The 20209-nt window shown below is 40.5% G+C and overlaps 1 protein-coding gene across 1 annotated transcript; it reads right to left on the reverse strand.

Moving 5' to 3' along the window:
• Window positions 1–1673: 1673 nt before the first annotated feature.
• Window positions 1674–20206, reverse strand: LOC110847603 (protein wingless). Its single transcript, XM_022094581.2, has 7 exons — window positions 18603–20206; window positions 13958–14161; window positions 13771–13844; window positions 4802–5060; window positions 4640–4664; window positions 3833–3949; window positions 1674–3719 (listed from the first exon to the last, which is right to left on the reverse strand). Exons 1-7 carry the CDS (start codon window positions 18731–18733, stop codon window positions 3333–3335), a joined length of 1197 nt encoding a protein of 398 aa, XP_021950273.1. The 5' UTR covers window positions 18734–20206; the 3' UTR covers window positions 1674–3332.
• Window positions 20207–20209: the final 3 nt, after the last annotated feature.

Genomic DNA, 20209 nt, shown 5'->3' on the forward strand with positions numbered 1-20209 from the left:
CTTCCTAGTTCGCCATCGGTCTTTTCGACCAAATCTGTGTGGTAATGAGGGGAAGGATAAAGGTTGATATGAAACTTGGTGGAGAAAGATTGGAGTTGACGCGAGATTGTGTAGTTATTTAGCTGATCGTTGTTCGTTAGCTGGTAAGTTGTGGTGATGAGGGGCATTGGGTCCGGTGCGAAATGGGAGGTCTGCCAAGAACACAGGAAGACAAGCCACGAAGGGAAAGTTAGAGATATGACCTCCTCCTACCTTTCCTGCCGAGATGATGAGTTATTGTGGACTCCCCTCATTGACCGCGGGGGGTCAGCTCACATTTAGCCCACTCACTCCATTCCATGCATGTTCCTGTCCATTGTGCTCTGCCAGGTAATGGGTAAGCAGTTAATAGAGTTGTTATAATCCCACTACTTTGAATCTTCCGACCCCTCCTCTCGTTTTACTGGCGAATAAATATGATCTCAAATGAGACAACCGTTTCCCGCACTCCTTTATTTGCAAACCTAGATATCTGGATGAATTATCAGCTTTACCTAAGCGAAAAAAACTCACTGTAAACGTTGCAAATTTTAGGAACTTTAAATAAAGCGTAAGATTGTGTAAAGTTTGGTAACACGGTCTCGCTCTTTCAAAAAATTTACGACGAGCAATCAGCCAACTCATTACTCGTGAATGGCGGAGGGTGCACACAAAACCGTAAAAGGTTGCAATAAATAGCGTTTAAATCACATTAAAAACTCATTTCGTTACGACTCTCCTTTAATTGTCATCCCTGCTGTTTCACCCTCTGCGTCTTCTTCTCGTCCTCTTCAGCCACCAGTTGCCACCTCACTTTTCAAAATGCAGCCAGTTTTCATCTGCGACATTTTAACTTAAAATATTATTCAGACTATGTGAAACTGAAAATCCAATTTTACAAAAGTCAATAATTTTTCCGATCCTGCCAGGTTCATAATTTCCCAGCAACTATAACAGATATTCAAACGCGTCATGAGAAGGAAACATGTGCATTATTGTTATTATTAGGGCTTAATTAATTTTCTGGGTGATTGATTAATTTACATTGTAAACTGTCAAGGATGGAATTGAGCATGCTTTTTTCTCCTCCCTGACAGCGTGGCGAAGACGTTGTGTGCGTGAGATTTTGTGGGGTCGTGGTTTATGGTTTTGTTGTGTACCATTTGACGATGCTGCCACATCGTTATTGATTGGATGTCTGATTACTATTTAGTTTACTTGAAATAGAGCTAAATGACTTTGCCTTCATTAATTTTAATTATTCAAAAAATTCCAGAAATATTTCCAATTAATAAATTTCGTGAGTGGAGAGATTCTTCTGACTATTTTTACTGGAGTGGAGAGCTGAAGGGAAAAAAGGGGACTGGGAAATGAGACGTCCAAGAATTGAGAGAGATGAGATAACGCGAAACGACTTGGGAGGAAAATGACCCACTGCAGTGCACTGGGCCCTTGAAACACTCGCCCGTCATACTCTCAAACATTCCACGCTTTGATTTTTATTAATGATAGTTAATTCAACAGTCATGATCAAATTGATAAGTTCCCTTGCTCGTAGATACTTATACTTGTAGTCCTTACAATGCGTATCTCGATTTCTTCTCTCCCAAAGCACATAATCTCTTTCTTATTCTCTTACAATATAAAGCAAGACATGTTTTTCACGTTATTTGTGTGTCTTTTATTACAAGTCATAATAGTACCAACAAATACTGCGTGTTGCATTTTGCTATTTTTACATGGGTTTCATCATCATTACAAAGCTAAAGTGATCATTAGGGTATAAATTTAACAAGATTTAGCAATAATTTAGTGTAGATGGGCACGAGATTCACTCACACACAGATATCCATTCCATTCTGCTGTTGTGATGGCGAGTGTAATAAATATACTTTTGATACCCGTCGGTCGGTCCCTGCGTAAGTTTGAGACCAGCATTTGTAACAATTACTTTAAACGTTGCTTATTCTAATTCCAATAATTTATAACTCGGCCCACACGCAGTCTGCTTGTTCATCAGTTATTATTACTACTTCTTATTCCTTCCTCGGCCTCATCGCTGCTCTGGATGAGTTCTTCTTCGAGCATGTTGATGTCTGCCTACACAATGCCTGCCTGCCTATCTCGCAAACGACGAGTGACTCTTCCTTGTTACCATAATATTTCAATTTTGATAAAACTCTGAAAGTGGTAAAAAATGTAGAACGCTTTCACTTTTGTTTCCGCTGAAAATCTTTACAAGGGGGCAGAGGTAATCGACGACGGTACACAATCTGCACTATTTTGCTGCTGGGTGGTGGGGGGGGGGATCGAGAGACTATAAAACTATTGACTTTAAAACTCTATCTCTAAACCTACATTTTTAGACAAAATGACGACCGACTATATTAATTACATGATTATTTACATGGGTAAAATCTCTGCAAAATGAGAAGGGCTCTGACTGCGAGAGAAAGGTCTCAACTTGAGAAGATCGTCAAGATTATACGGCTACTAAAGTTGAGAGCGCAGTGTTTTTAAGCTTATTTGTAGTCTAGTGGTCGAGTGTGTGTAATTTTGTGAAGGATGGTCGGCTATGAAATTAAGAGGATGCAAACGATGGGTTTAAATACAATTCTTAAGCGTAACTTTGGCCATTGTTTGAAGGAGGTGGAAGAGAGAGGAGGACGAGCAGAAATGTATAAGCTGAGAGTTTACAACTATGTGAACACTTGAGGTGTACAATTAGGGATACACTTCTTTTACTACAAAATAATGGAGGATTGACAATGGGCACTTTCGTGGTGGATCAATATACACATTAATCCGACATGTATGAGCAGCAGTCTTAGAGGAAATTGGTGTAATAACATTTAAGCAAATTGTTGTCAGAGCTATTTAAAAAAGAGTAAAATGGCCAAAAAACGGCTCCAGCCATTTACAAAGTGTATACAAAATAGAACCAAATTCATTTGAAAACACAACCGCTAATGAACAATACTGATATTAAAAATATAATAAATAAACCAATAACGAAATAATAATGACTTTGGGTTTGTGTCAGTTGCAGGTCAAGCACGTTTGTTTCTTCTTTTTTATCGTCGTTCCCTTTCTTCTTCCTCGCCCATCCAACCACTCGCTGCAACTTTCGAAGCTTTATAGTCTTCCACGCAATAATCGTGGTGGTGGTGGTGGCGTTGATTGTTGGTTGGTTGGTTTGTGGTATAGACCATTTTTTAGTTTGAAAATCTAGCCTGTCGTCTCACTATATAGACGTGCACTTTACACAATAAATTGCAAAAAAATGTTTCAAAATGTCACAACTGCATAACCAACTATTTGCACATGTACATTGTCCTCGTCACCGTGCAGTTTTTGCACTGGACGTTGCAGCACCATTCGAATGTGCACTTGCAACGTTCCACGACTTGTTTAACGGTGACGGTGTAGCCTCTTCCGCAGCACATGAGGTCACACCCGTCCACACCCATGGAGGACACGTTGCAGGCGCGACCCACCGTCCCAGAGACGCCGTACCGCTGGTCACGCATGCAGAAATTGGGCGAGTCTTCGAAAAAGACCAAGTCCTTCTTGCTGGGCGGTTTGTGGTCGGGATTGTAGGGTTTGAGCTGGAACTTGTAGCGAGACCGTCCCCCTCGCCCAATGTCCCGCAGACTCCCGGCGTTGCTCATCAGCACCCTCGAGGCTCCGTCGAATCGGTCCTTGAGGGAAAAAATTTTCGTTTTTGAATACAGAAGTTTGAGTCGGAATTTACTACCCGATGAGGTTGTAACATACGCAAAAGGTGAAATTTTAAGCATGCTATTTCAATTACCTTGAGAGAGTTGCCCACCTCGCGGAAGTGGGGGAGTCGCATCCAGCACGTTTTCATGGTGCAGCTACCACTCATACCATGACACTTGCAATGTCGACGCATTAGGGTCTGCACATGCTGAAATTTTAAGGATTTCTTATAAATATTTGGCATTAAAAGCTTCATAAATAATTCAGCAGTCATTGTTGTACATACTTTAAGCTAAAAGCTTGTAAAACCTCTCTCCAATTTAGTGAAGAGCTAATGGTGCGCTAATCCTGCTGAGGATTTCAAGGGTTACATTTCTCCAATTTTTACTCATCATGCCTTCATCCATGTGCAGGATTTGAATGGGCACTCGGCACTTTTTCAGCCGGTTGACAAACGTGGAAATGAATGGATATTGAAATTTATTTGGGTTTTAGAAACATTTGCTTTGAAACCTGATACCACGGACAGCTCGAGAGGTGCCCCGCAGGATGGAGAATATGTACATACTCTTGGATGGATATTATGGCCTGTTCTGCCTCTGTGGATAATGCAATAGCAGCCTTTTAAAATGTTTGAAAGTTGACAAATTATGGAGATTTTTAACCAAGGCTAGTTTAACCTTCAACTCAATCATTTACTTTTTATGCTTCCTTGTACTCCTTACGATGCACTTAGCATCTCAAGCCAGCCAGCAAAGTATGGTGACAGAAATATGAAGCCAAACGTGACTGGATCTTTCGAATGTTCATGCAACTTGGATACGGAACGCTCAAATGTGCAAGGGCACGTGCGACATAATTTCGTGAAAATCAGGAAAATCAAGAGAGTCGTGCTTACCAATCGTCCTGCCTCATTATTGTGGCTGAAAAATATTAAAGGAACAAATTAATATTATGCAAGTATTATTCAAGCTCAAGGCAAATATTTGCACCTGGTGCGTATCATGGATAAGCATTCGTAATATATTTGATATCCAATAAAATGGCCACGAGGACTTACAGGTTCATGGTTCCACGCATGTCCCTCGCCTTCTCCCCAGCGTCCACAAAGTCCCTGGTGAACTTGTAGCCAAACTCAATGTTGTCCGAGCAAGATCCCCACTTCCAGTTTTGGTCGGGGGTCATGGATCTGCTGTACTTGTTGTGAAGGCGGTAGTCGCAGGTGCAGGACTCGATGGAACCTTCGCTGCAGGCGCGAACCACCGCGTGGGTCACCGCCGCGCTGGTCAGGGCGTAAATGAAGGACGTTTCACGACAACCTGAAACAATAAGCGTGACCATCATTAGTTTTGAAACTGGTCTCAAAACATTCGTTAACAAGTAGCGTTGGCTATGGCATTGGTCTAAAATCCGCCGTGTATATATACTTCCGGTCACTTCCTTGTGACTTCAACCCTGCTTTATGTAGGTTGGGTTGGATCTACAATTTTTGACTAGTTTGCATTAAATTGCAAAATGTTGGAGCGTTCTAGTGCTGTCCAAGAAAAACGATCACAAATTTGAAAAAATAACTCTTACAACACGCAATTTTCTTACGAAATTTTGCTTCGATCTGTATTTAAAAGATTATAAGCATTATTTTAGTTAATTGTATGTTTATACTGTTGCAATTCAGTTGAGAACAAATAGCGTCACGCTGAGGCGCTGAAAGCTCGCTGCCATCCTTTTCCCGTATTTCCATTATTTCTCAGCTTTTACAACCAAAAGTTTTGTTACTGACGATAAATACTTGGAGAGCTTTTTTCTCAATTTTTTTAGACCAACACCTTATAGTCCAAGGTTGACAATCCGTATTGATTGAAGGCACATTTAAGAATGACGAGCGAATGTTTTGCATTAGAACATAATCCAGTTTGCGTTGCTTGAGAGAACAAACATCTCTTTGCTCAATGATTGAATGAATCCACCATTCATCTCGGCAACCACTTTGTTTTGTCCATTTCCAAAGAAGTTGCAAGTCCATCATGAGATTAAATATTATTAAAAATGCATTTGGGATGAATGAATAGGAGGATTTCTTTCCTCCGAGCAACATTTTCCCTTTTTGTGAGATCGTATCGAGTATCGATGAATAGACGAACCAATCCCATCGTATCGACACAACTGTAACTCATGCACTTTATTATCTTTCTTCACTACTCTTTGGATTTAAAAATGATGACGACAAGTATTGAATATCTTATCGGAGATAAAAAGGCTTGTCAATCGGTTATTCATGCAGCCAACCAGCCAACCGACCGACCGACGAACCAACTCCCGTCCATAAGAATATTTTTGAATTAGTTCGCTTCACATAAACATCAAAACATGATCATCGCGAAGCAGACGAGTGTTGTAATCCGTTAATTCTTCTTCTTTGCCATTCTCTCGTCCAGAAAGAGGAGGAGAAAAACGTTCCGAGAGGAATACCTTTGCTCAACCCTTCCGAATAAAAAAATTTGAATCAATGCCCAAGTTGGACCGAGGGGGGAAACGATGATGATTATGATCATTTGCTCTGGTTCACCGTTTCGTCTCAGCTTTCGTTATTTTAAGGAAAGAAAGAATAAATCAACAGGAAACACAATGCACAATGGGCGACCCAACAGGAAGATTCGGTGAAAATGGTACAACGCCAATAAGCCCCATTAGCAACATTGTTCACATTTTGTTACCTTCATTTCTCTTCATTGTATCTCCCTGCTCACTCTCCGCATTGTGTTGGGAGAGCATTGTGGCGTTTTTATAACGCAAAAAATTCAGCCTGAAAAGATTCTCTTTTTTTACTGGAAAAGAGAAGTGTTTTTTTTCATTAAAACTCAGAATTTATGAAGTTCAGACAATGTGTGAAATTTCCTCTTGTTTCTTTTATCTCTGAACAAATAGTTAAAATTTGTACGAAGCATCATAATAATATTCCATTTGTTTAATTGTTGGGTTTTGCTAGTGAGCCAGCAGGACTTTAGTTCACATACAGCCTATCAATAATGGAGTCATATTGTACACTTGACAAATATGAGAGAGAGATCGAGGGGTTGACCGAGCAGTGCATTAAAATGTCGAAAAAGATCTTTACCGGTCCTCGCTCAACTCGCTTATCGGCCTAAAAATCTTAATACGGCGGATTGATAGAAATATATAAATGTACCATTCTTTCAACTAAAATAGCTCAATCTCTCTCGAGTCTCAAGAATGTGGAGCTGACAAGGGACACTCACGACCTATCGTTTGAGTCCAGGGTACCCACTATGTTTTTTAGAATCTACTAGGACCCCAGATGAAGGATTCATTCATATTTCCGTGTAAAACTCATATTTGGCGCCATGGCGTGGCGCCAAATTCGCCAAATTTGATGGTTTTTCATTTTAAAACCACCATAACTTTTGAAATCTTGGACGGATTTTCAAAATTTTTGGCAAAAATCATGACAAGGAGTTCAACTTTCGTATTCTATGAATTTTTTTCCAAAATTATCGCTTTCAACTTTTCGCAAAATTTTGAAATTTCGGGTTCGTCGAAAAATGCTAAAAATATCTCAAAAACTAAAATTTTTTTATTTTTATTTTTTTCTCTAAAATTTCGACGGTTCTGATCATTTTAAGCATAAAACTTTAAAAATCCGACGTAAACTGCAAAAGTTATGGGGGTTTGAAATTGGTCGAAAATCCACATTTTTAAGTTTGGCGCCACGCCATTGGGCCAAATATGAGTTTTACACGGAAATATGAATGAATCCTTCATCAGGGGTCCTAGTAGATTCTAAAAAACATAGTGGGTACCCTGGACTCAAACGACAGGTCGTGAGTGTCCCTTGTGAGTGAAAATGACATGTTCATGAAAAAATTGAACCGTAAAGTGATCTGACACATTACATTGGAATCCATTACATCACATCCTCCTATCTCACAACACATCATAATTGTCGGAATTAAGGTAGTCAAAGGTACCGATTATCCTGCATCCCAATGCGGGGAGGAAATAAGAGGAAATTCCATAATGCAGGCATGTGTGTCATGTTTGTCATACGTTCTTCGCTATGTATGAGTATCATGAGTATGTGCATATGTATGTGTCTACATATGCATCAGAGCCTCGTCACTGCAAGTCGAGTCGTGTGCACCGGCGACCGTAATAAAATTTGAGAGATAAGAAATCTTGATTGAAGAGGAGCAGATACGCACGCATGCAATTAAGGTTGTGATGAGAAGACAATAGATTTTGTGAGGGAGGGGATGCCATCCTTGCCTCCAATAACATGCATCATCGCAGTTGTACGTTGGAGGCTTTGTGAAGGGCCAACTTAATGGCCGGAGATGAGATAATGTCGCCCGTGTTAATGTAACAATTAGGCTTATCTCAGTTTAATATATACAAATAGCATCAGCACGTATCACGATCCTCCATTTTCTACACCCAAATATTATTTAACGTGATGCATATTTCCTTGAATATCTGTACGTGAATTATTTGAATACGTGTTGTGTATAGCTCTCTCGCCCCTCATCTCCATCCCCGTCATTGATCAACTGCTGTTGGCTTTCTTTCTTTTTACCTCATTTTTTAGGCTGGGAAAAAATGAAGTTATTACATCGGAGGAGGCATGGAGGGCTCTAATTCTCTCACTTCAGCCTTTTTTATTTATGCCCCTTTTCTACCGTCCTTCCACTTCTTGGTCCATTCGGGCACCGTCAGCGTTTAGTTCGAGGTGGAGAGAGGGCTGAGAAGCAGATCATGATTTATAGCGCTGAGGCCTCGATTGAGATTGTATCTGGGACCATTAGCCCACAATATAATGTCAGGTTGCATCCCTAATCGCGGTAATTCCCACTGACCACGACGCTGGTGGGTGAAGGTGCATATCCGAAATAATCTCCATTTTCAAAATATTTTGAAAATTTTGCATTTCTTTCGAAGAGATAAATACATGTATTTTCATGCATTTTGAAAAGTGAAGCCACACCGAAGTCAAGAAATTAAGTTAGCACTTGCCCAAGTAGGTTCTCAGCGAGGAGTGCACTTTGGGGGTTCTCCGCGTTCAATTTTCCGCAGTATCATCATAAATATCATCGTTCCACTCGCAGCTCATGCAACCTCTGCCTTCCAAACTTATGTATTTATGTATTCAGTTATTTTAGACCAATTAAGAAGGCTTAACGGTCAACAATTGGTGAAATCTCACATGCGACCAAGTTCCCACATATGCTGTGCATGTTAATCTTGGCTCGATTTCGATAAATATTCCAATGCGATGACATCTGATCATATTTCACTTTCCAGATCTCTGAGAAGGAAATTTATTACGGGCTTCGGATCAAGTTAGGTGCAAAAGAATTCAGTTCAGGCCACCCACCACCCACAAACTAATAACCAACCAAGAGAGGGAATCAACTCTAACGGGATGACGCAACAGGTAAGTCACACTAATGAATGCACTCTTGTGACTGCTCCACAAACGAGCTGGATCACGCAACCGTTTATCAAATGTCAACTGCACCCACGACCATTAATTCTGAGCTTTCCTCTCAGACAAACATCTCAATTTCTGACTCTTATCGTAAATAAATTCAGAAACGAGACCAAGTGAACAGTAAAAACTCCTGTTGAAACTAATAAAACCACACGACTTAGAACACGCAGTATGGGCAATAAATAAATATTATTGTGAATTTCGCTACTTGCAATCGACAACATGCAGGGTTATATTTTTAATTGCCTAGCGCTTGTTAAAAATGCCTCATGCAAAATGTTGTGAGAAGAAGGCCACACGCAAAAATAAAATAAAGCGAGGAGTGCTTTAGGATAAAGGTTGAAATAAATCCAGACTGCTGGACACAATATCTATCGAGGTGCACTTTTAGCAGTGCAAGATGTCCAGAGCTGGACGAGCCCAGGAGTCTGAGAAATATCTATGTACAAGAAAACTGGGTTGGTGATGAAATGTTGATTCTCATGATGACGATCCGCAAGTCAGAGATGATCACCACAGGTGTTTGGCAAGAGGCACGGCCCGATTACTACGTTACCACCCTGAAAGTTCAGGGAGAGAGCCTTCATCATCGTGTGAGCAAGTGCAATGGCAACTCTGCCTTTTACAGCAATTTTTACAACGTTTAAGGCGAGTATGACCAGGCGGCGGGGTTACAACAACTTGAGATCTTGGTCTTCATGATGATGATGAGTAATAGCGGCGGCAAGGTCTTTGACCATTTCTTAATCCATTGTTGGTGATCTAATGCCCTCTAATTCACTCAATAATTACGAAAAACTTGATAAAATACGGTTTCACTAATTGCTATTCTTCGTCCTCTAAATCATTGGGATTTCGCCTTATGGAATTAACGATTCAATCATGTTCTCCTTCTCCAGGAAAATACCTATATCTATTTTCAACTCGCAATGCTATGATATCCTTCTTATTTAGTATTTTACTCCAAACATACTTTTCGATTCATTCATTATCTTCATCACAAAATTGTGTACGAGTTCTCCTGAAATGCGTATTCTTTAAAGAGAGATGGATACGAATACGCGTTGTACGAGCATGGATGGGACGAGAGAAGAATTCCTGTGTGCACGTCAACGTCTTGTGTTATGTAATAATTAGCCGTCTTCCCTGCCTTCATTAGTAAAAAGTCGGCATTCCTCTCTGGCCCGTCTTCACTTTTAGTGTTGAATGTTGAACGGTGGAGATGGAACGTTTACTTAATTTCTTTGTAGGAATCATGGTCGTCGGCATTTACGAAAGCAAAGGGTCCGCCAAGTGACCACCGCGTAAGGCAACCACACCAAACCACTTGTTGGCATATACAAATGTAGCTAGCTTTTAGGCGGAATGGTCTCCTCCACGGCTTCGTGAGCGAGGTGGAAGGATGATGATAATGGTTTGGTCCAGGTTGGTGCCCAGCACAGGACGAAGAATTTGATCCGTGCATTTAGCTCGAGGAATGTATAATTATACAGAAGCAATTGTTGGAAAGTTGTAAACGCTTAATAAAGTAAGTGGTTTGGGTTTGCCTATGAAATTCCCACTTATTTTATTCCTCATCCTGCATGCATCGAAGATACGGCCAAAGATCTCAATAGGCGTCCCTGGCTGGCAGATTGGAGTGAATGAAGCCTTGATAAATAGTTTGGTGTAATGAAACCCGACCCACTTCGTCGCCTCCAGCTTCCTTAAATTGCTTTGTAAATGCCAAATTTCCATCCTCATGCAAATTATCTTTCTCTCGATAATTTACTCTCTGGCTGAGGATGAATAGCAACATCATCATCATGACTGCTCACTTTGAGAGTCGTCGAAATTCACAAGTTATTACTAAAACTAAATGAAGAAGCTCAAAGCTGAAGATATTTTCATGCTTGTTGTTCCCTCGTCTCTCAGCTTGGATGGTCGTGACGTGAGTGGAGATAGATAACAATCTGTATGTACATATTTAAATACAGCCCCCAAAATGGGTTTAATTTACATGCAAATAATGAGAGAGAGAGAAAAACAATGGACATTAACCGGTCTGGCTTCTCACAAGTTGCTTAATTATTTCGATTGTCACTAGAATTCCATATCGTGTATACCACGCAAAGGTTAAATGGTTCGAATAATAAATAAAGCCCAACAACAATAAAATAAATCATTATCAGAATAGATTTCAAAAAGAGTGATGTATTTATGCACGAGCAAAAGATGTATTTCGGGAAAGTTTATGCAGAAGTATACATTTTTCAAGTAAATAAATGCATAATAGTGCTGCCATCACATCAATACTTTCCATTGCGCATAAATTATTATCCAAACTACGAGGTTGATGTGTACTTTGAGGAGAATGGTGCCTGAGAAAGACCACCATCATCACATCAACCACTTTATTCATTCCGTCGAATTGCATGTAGTGACTGATCTGACAGAATAATTTGTTATTTGTGAATTGTGAATGGGATATGATTTTGACATGTATGCACTGTTAAACATCATTCAAAATAATTTGAATCGAATTGAATTTCTTTCGCAATCACGGTTGATGTGTTCATTTGATGGGAAGAATCCTACATACGCCACGCCATCCATGTATGTATAAGGTTCCTGCCTTCGTCTTAAATTCCCTTCTTCCTGCAGTCATTATTTTCTAATTAACAAAATGACTAAAAAGTAGTTGGTTGAGAACATGCGACTATTTAATCCTGAATACCTAAGTAGCGAGTGAATATTCCTTAAAATCTGAACATGAAGCTGAGGAGGAGGAAGAAAGAAAAGTAATGTTATTTAAATCACAGGACACACACAGAACGAGATGCACCTTGTGTGCTGATAAAAGGAGTTCCATGATGGGATGCGTTCTAAGCGTTTTTAAATGACCACGATCACGGGTTTGGTCATGACAAATGAATGGACCATGGTTTGTAATTAATTCCAACCGGCTGTGAATGGGAAAGGTCCATGAACATGAGCGTCCCTGCTCCCCACTAAAATTACACTTCAGCCCCTTTCACAATTATGCCGAAAATGCTCCTACGCACTTTCTTACCAATAATCTCTTGCCTCCAACTTCAACCTGACCAAAATTGTTCTCACTTGGAACAGCGGTCGTGAAGTGAATTCCCAGAGCTACAGCAGAAGTACATAGATACATGAATGCATCATGTTTCTTCTCCGATGCACGCATCATCACCTAAATAAACTCAAACTCGGCTAAACCCATGAAAAAAAATCCACATCCAACAACGTCACCCAACTTTCCATTGTTTTACAAACCTGATTTTATTATAGCTTGACGCTTAAACTGCAATAAAACTTGAATGGCAATTGTAAACGATGACTTGGCTTATGTCATGCTGAAGCTGTAAGCGGACGTTTATTCAGATAAATGATGCATAATGGCATTCACACACTGATACGATTCCATGTCAAAACTCTTTTTAACCCATTTCATCCGGAAAACTGAAAAATGTGCTGCATCACCCACACCACGTGGAGCGAGTGGAAGATGAAGATGCGAAAGAGGGATGAATATCAATCAGGCTGCGAGAGGAAGAAAGGAAGGATGAATATTAAATGTAAAACCAGATTTTTGCCAAGCAGAAGAGAGGGACGAATAATTAGAATGAATAAACAAAGAAAAGGTTTATGAAGCCATCCATCCACCATCGAGCGACTAAACTGATGAGCAGCAACAGGGCTGACGCTGGACTCATGATTGTTACGGCACAATTATTGTTATTACAGCATGATTATTACAAAGTTGTCTGGCCGGCAGGAAAGCCGCCTTCATATTAAAACACTTCTTTCTGCCAACAACAACTCCACCGGTGGACCTGCTGCAAGCAACTCGGTCGACCCTCACAAACCAAAACCTTCTTCGCCCTGGATCAAGAATCTATTTGATTATTGTGTTATTATCAACACCACCACCACCGTCCACAACCTCCACGAATCCCATCCTGTCATGAGAAACGTAATATTCTGCTCTTGGTCATTTTTTCATAATTCCATGAAATTGACTCAACCCCGAAAACAATCTCTCTCTCTTTCTCCATTGATATCCTAAAAGTTCGACCCCTGTCCAACCTGAATTCATCACAATCCCAATTTCAGGGCAGCCGGTCACACACACTATTTATTGTGGGGTTCATTTCCATAATCATGCAGCCATGTCATTATGGAAATGTTACCAACTTTTTAATCAACTTTTTACAAATCCATTTTATCCCGTTGCATGTACGTTTACTTTTTGGAATGCATTTGTGATAATGTGACTTCATTCACAATCAAGTTAACCTCAGAGAATCAAAGTAAAAAACCTAATTTGCTTTCCAGTAGAGAAAGACAGGTATTGCTTGACCTTAAACCCTCGTAAAGTATAAATAAGTAATGATAAATTGAGCAATTTGATCCTGCAATGCAGATCCGTTTCTCAAAATCTCTCGCAGCTGCCACAATCGTAGTTTTGTACTCAAATTATTTATAGTTGGTTATGCAACATTTATGGTTTGGCGTACCTTTTTCTACGATTTTCCCGAAAATGTTCTTGCCATTCCAGAAGGACTTTGTGGGGCAGTTCCACCTCCGATTGCTGAAAAAATCAAGCAAAATTTTATAATCTCGAGTTGCTCGCTTGGCAGTGCTACTTAAGTACTACATAAAATAGCATGGTGTAAATAATAAAAATGACTTGTACGGAATTACCGGAACTGGTGTTTGCACTCGACCACAGCGTCACTCGCTCCCTTGGCAATCGCCTGCACCACGCCGCGATTTTCTTTGACGACACGCTGTTGTTTCTTGCGAAGGACGGCTTGGACCGGAGGGTCGAGGCTGTAGCCCCCGATGCCTCCACCCCGGATCGAGTTGACGATGAGATTGTTGGGCTCCCCGATCTTCCCAATGCCCCTGAAACATGTTAAGGCCGGATTAGACGTGCTTCCTCACTCACATTTCTGCAATTTAAACGTGTCAAGCAGTTTATGAATGAAATGACAAGTGCAGATTGTCTCCTGAGACGTGTTTCCAGGTGGTCTCCGTAAAATACATGAGTGAACGAGTCATTGTCAGTTGAGTTTCTATTGAAATGAAATTTGCATCACTCCGTCAATGAGTTTAGTTTACACGCATTATTATTATCATGCATTAGCATGAGTACAAAAAGTACACGAATTTTAGACATATTCGTCGTCCAAATTATATTCCCCTGCTGCTGGCTGGCATCCAATCATTCATCACCAGCTTCATTCTGTTCCATGTGAATTGAAGTTTGGAGTTGGTGGGAGAATGGATTTTCCTTTGCGTCGAGATACGATTCTGAAGGAGCACTTGTTATTCCGTCCTTCGCGTCCCTCTCTTCTTCAATCTCGAGATTAAGATAAGGTTAAAGATTTGGGAGAACAAATCTACCAACAACTCGGAACATGACTACCTGCCTACTCTTGCTTGCTATCTCCGATTGGAGATACCTGCGTATTTACTTCTTGGGTGACTCGGAGGATGAGAAAGCAACATTTGAATTTTTGTGTCGTCGAATGCAGAGAAAGATGCTCAATCACAATCACAATCCAAGCTATGCACAGCACATGAGCTCGGTTTGTTCAACTAATCTTGGGACGGGCAGTGGTCGTAATGACTTTGGTAGCTAAGTATGCATGGAAGTTGAAGATATTTCATAATTTATTACTCTCCCCGATATCTCTCCTGCATTTAATTTAACCAAAAGATTCAGCATTCCCGACTATTTGTACCCAACTTATTTTATGTGCGTCCGTGTATGGATAATATGTTCAACGCGCATTCTAAAGAGGAATGAAACCCAGTTATTTCATCAACTTACACACATCGCATTGTGAACTGCATTCATCCGCGGCCAAATTGTGCTTTAAATCTTGTACTAACAAATTAGATTTCCTTTTGTCTGTCCAAAATTTTACATAATTTTTCAACCGCAGGCAACAAAATGTAACCTCATGGAGGACAGGATAGGAGAGGGAATATCATCATTTATCTATTTATTAAGGTGTGCATGTTCAGGTTGAATTTTATCCTCTGGGAAATGACAGATTAACATGTCACCCACCACCGCACAAACCCCTCTCTCAGCTCTCTGGGCTGCATGAATAGAAATGAAATGATAAATACGATCGAATTCTACATCTCCGTCCGTGGCGAATTGAGACATTGAGACTTTCTTTGTGCTGCCCTTCTCACCAGCAACCATTTAACGTCGTCCTTCTTCTTCTTTTGTGACATTTGAGTCGTACATTGGCCATTACACACGAATTATGTATTTACCAACGGACCTGACTCTACCTCTCACCTTTCTTGTGCTTAGGTAGGTATGGCCATCAACCGTAAAATTAGAGGTGAAATCCAGACGTCTTTCCACTCAATTTGCATTGCAACACAGATCCATTGTCATGCACATTCGTATAGCGTACATGTAGGTCTATACGGCATGTATTAAATATGCTTCTAAATGTGTACTTACATAGGTTGTTACGTGCAGTAACAAATAACGTTCAATATGTCGTGGATGGATTGCATTGGTTGTGAATAAATGCAGCATGTACACAGAGTTCGCATTTCATTCACCTCGACTTGACGAGAGAAAACTTGTAAAGTTGTAAACTTTGTAATTTGACACGACTGAAGGAAATTATTTCTTGCAACAAGAAAAGAGTGTCCCGTTAGTTAGTTACGGAGGGTATGCAGGCAGTGAATATACGGTGAATGGTCTTTTGCTGTCAATTGAGAAGAAGGTCTCTTCTACATTTGGATGAAGTGATGATGACAGTTGTCAATGGCCAATAATGTCCACGGTGAGACTGGTGGTCTCCTTTGAGTCAGTGGTAACTCACTAATATCTAAGGTCACGTGACTCCCATTCCGAGACGTTGACAGGCAAAGCGTGACTAATTGAGAAGAATGTTACAAAAAATTCTGCATTGGAAAAAAGGTTACACGCATAATTTCTTCCTGACCGTGGTTTACCGTTAAGCAATAATTATCATCATCATGAACCGTTTTCAGGCTGAAATGTGACTCTTACTTTATTAGGTCTCACGTACTTATGTCCACTATTTCTGATTGACAAAGTGAAGGTGAAACTGAAAAGGAAATTCCGAGTGCGTAAAAGAGTTGACATTTTAGGAGACGGAATGTCCAAAGTGAGTGAGTGATCCAGGGGGAATTAGCGTATTCCCTTTTTCGTGGGTATTTAAATGGTTGAAATAGTTCCAGTCGTAAACACGACTCTATTTGTCAGGATCAGGACGGTGGGCTGAATGAAATGATTGAAATTAATCTGACGTGGTGCCAGTGTCTGTCTACGTGGGGTCGGGCTCAGCAATGTCCTCCTTGTACTTGCTCCACGGTAAAAGTGACGACGTTCAAGTCCATATTTACAACGGGACAAAAGAGTTGCTCACAATTGCTTACTCGAGTTAATTCCATTTAATTTACTCTCTCATTTTGCCCTGTAAAATAAGGCCGAGAAACATGCGTTTGCACGTATCTCCTTTGTTTATCGTTTCATTATGCAGTCAAGATCAGCCCACTTTGTTCTCATCTCTCTCACTCTCATAAGCCAGCCTCTAGTCAGGCACATGCATGCATAAGTAGGAAGAAGACGATGTGTGCTAGCAGCACCAAATTTATTCAGTCTTTCGACGTTTTAGCTCTCGTTTAATGGTGCGATTTAGGCATTTTTTGCTCCAGAAGTCAAGTCCTCTTGAAGCGCAGTCCATATCTGGGCTTAACTTGTTTAGTCGTTGTTATAGACTGCAGAGAGAAAGAAAGAGGGATTTATTATTTGAACTTGTTTGCTCTCGGAGTTTATATTTCAGATCTGGAAATAATGCATGGACAAATATGGCTCATGCCGTGTTTGCTCTCCTCAAGTGGACTGAAGTGGAGTCAATGTTTATTGAATTATTCTCATGAGATAAGTGCTAACACTCGGAAATCTTGAGAGCGATGAAGGACCATCCACGAGAGCTTTTTTTGTGAGAAATCTTCCAGCCGACGACTAAAATGAGGTGTGTGCATTGTGAGGAATGGACACCCCCACTCGGCTCCTCTCCATAAAATATTAACATCTTCTTCGCCGGAGGAGTGGGACTGAAGAGTCGCAGCTTTTTACCTGCTGAACCCATAACGATCTTTTTTTTCCTTTTGTGGACTTATCTGCGCACCGATTGTTGGGATTTATTTGAAAATCATGATCTGACATTTATCATGGATTAGCCAAGTTTTATGTCCAGCTTCCCCGTCTTGTCTCCCTTTCTCCGCTCTTATCCCTGCATCAACTGTTATAAGCTCCTAAAGGAAAACACGCCTTTTTGAGATGTGGAGAGAGCTCGGCCGGTTCTAAATGGTCAGGCACGAGCTAAACTGCTCGTGTTTATCATAATAATAATAATACTAATAGCGTCCAATAACGAATACGGAATGAGCAGCGGTTCCTTTGTGAATATTACGACTTGATTGAACTTTGACCTGAAGGAATACTCACAAAAGGGAAATGCGTGGAATTCCTTTAAGTAAAACATCACTGACAAATATTTGTTCATTTATTAGCGGTGTTTTTGATTCATTAGTCGACCCAAAATCCTCATTTGACTGAGTTGCTGAGTCTTCTCGTAAGGAAATTCCTACTTCAAACCCCTCGTCCGGCGTTCAGAGTGGTGGTTGATGTCTCAAAATGGAAAATTGTGACCATTTCAAACGTATTCATTCTCTGATACACAATGTCTAACAAGCCCAATAAGTAGTCAACTCGAGGCTCTGTATACACATCCCATTTCGCCTTTTGAAGGGTGCAAACAGAAAGCAATGCGGCTTTCTTCGTCATAATCACCCAGCTTACGAATAACCCAACCAAAATATTTTACAGTGAATCGCATTCCTTTTCCCAACTGGCTAATAATGTGTGTGGCACACGGGAATCACAACAGATTTCCATTCAGAGGAACGAAACCAAAGACCCACCCGACTTTTTGCTCTCACAATAATGCGCATTCAACATTGCGTAACAATTGAGTAAATAGTTTGATAATGTGTGGCTCCGATGAATAGCCAAAGTTTTTCCTTGTGTAAGAGCACCAAGGAGGAGATTGGGCAAAAGAGCTGCGTCGCAGTGGTGGCAATTTTTTGAGGGTCACTTATACTTCCTCGTACATACGTAATCTCCAATTCCAGAGGCAGGACTCGAATTTCAAGCAAAATATTTCTCTCTGACCAAAAATACGCTAATCCGACTGCACCAAAATATCGATAAAAAATTAAAAAGAGAGAGAACTATGTATAATGCAAACTAAAAATAAAGTTGATGGGGGGGACTTACCACCATTTGCTGCCTCGACCTCTGCCCTTGGGAATCCTGGCGGAGGAGGGTGGGACCATGGACCCCACGATGATGACCAAGGCGAAACCAATGATTACTATCAAAACTGAGACGGTTGGATTCACTCCCATCTTCAAAGACAGAGTTTGATAAAATAAACAGTGCTGTAGCTAAGCCTCGAGGACACGATTTCTTATGAAAATGGCGATAAACAGCAATTTTTGACCACTTCGGAGACCGAGGATCATAATAATGATTTGAACCTTGTGTTCATCGAGTCAGTCCAGTCTTGTCTAGTATTTTGATTTTCTTCCAACGCGATCATCTGCACAGAAACGATTTTAAATCCATCATTGAAAAGTAGTTCTTCCTCGTCTGCTTTTTAGACCAATGAGAAAAAGACGAAATATTCTCGGTCGTACCGGATGGACGCCTTGCAATGTTTTCATACGAATTGCCGAAATTTTGTGCTAATAATCTCATTTTTACTGAACGTTACACCATTCAGCTATGATATTTGGGTTCGCGTTGGGTGGGGAAAGTGAGACTGTTTGTTTCTTTCCTAGTTTCTCTTTGGGCTTATGTGTCGATGCACAAGAGAGGGTTCAAAATGTAACTGTCATGTACTTATTTCTGATGTTTAGTTAATTGCACTAGAACAACAACTCACACGTCGTCATTCCAGTCAGTACATGTTTCTGGTTGACGTAAATATGCCATTTGCACTTTTACACGCTAATCTCACTTCCTCACTCGAACAGAAATTTCTCAGAAATATTATACTTTCACTTTGCAGTTTAAATGAACTGAACTTGACTCATTTTTTTGAGCAGGAGTGTCGAAAATTCCAGAGACATGCACATTCAAATGGAATACGCACACGATTCCACCGTGCTCAGAGCGTCGGGAAATGAGACGAGATTATTTAGCAGTTTGTTTAAAGGGTGCGGATCACTTTACTGACAGCGACGAGACAACGTGTCGTCACCACTGATTTAAACAACCGGATATACGAACCTTCTTCAAACAATTATGAATTTCTCGCAGTTTTATGGAGTGGGAAAAATGTCTTGTTTTAACAGTTACACTGCAAAAACGTAGCATGTGTCGTCAGCTTCTCTCTAAATGCTGGCTTTCTTGGTAGAATGATGGATTTACGCGTAAATTGTCAACTCTGCTCAAGGTTTCGCAAATATTAGTCGAGCAATCAAGTCTATAATCAATTTTGATGAAAAAATAACTCGGTTGAATATTTTGAACGTATTTTTATGTATGCTCGTCCTGATATCGTCCTTATTCCATATCGTTCGTGTTCTGGTATGGCGAAACCGGCGAGATTGAGTTGCAACTTTTCGCAATGGAATTGTGACAAGTTTGAAAGTGCAAGAACAACAATGGTGTGAGTGTCAATAGTCAATGCCAAATGATCCTTTGCAGTGAGATGCTTGGGGATTGAGAGACTGGTTGTGGAGTCAAGTCAATGAGGACTTCTCACTCTATTCCGCCTCTACAATCAACATCCTCAGCAGCAGAAGAGATCCCACAAAAACGAACGATGACGACGACGACACATACAGCCAGCCAACCTGCACCTCGTATTGCAGGTA

This window comes from Folsomia candida, unplaced genomic scaffold, assembly GCF_002217175.1.
Source record: "Folsomia candida strain VU population unplaced genomic scaffold, ASM221717v1 Fcan01_Sc001, whole genome shotgun sequence".
Lineage (NCBI taxonomy): Eukaryota > Metazoa > Arthropoda > Collembola > Entomobryomorpha > Isotomidae > Folsomia > Folsomia candida.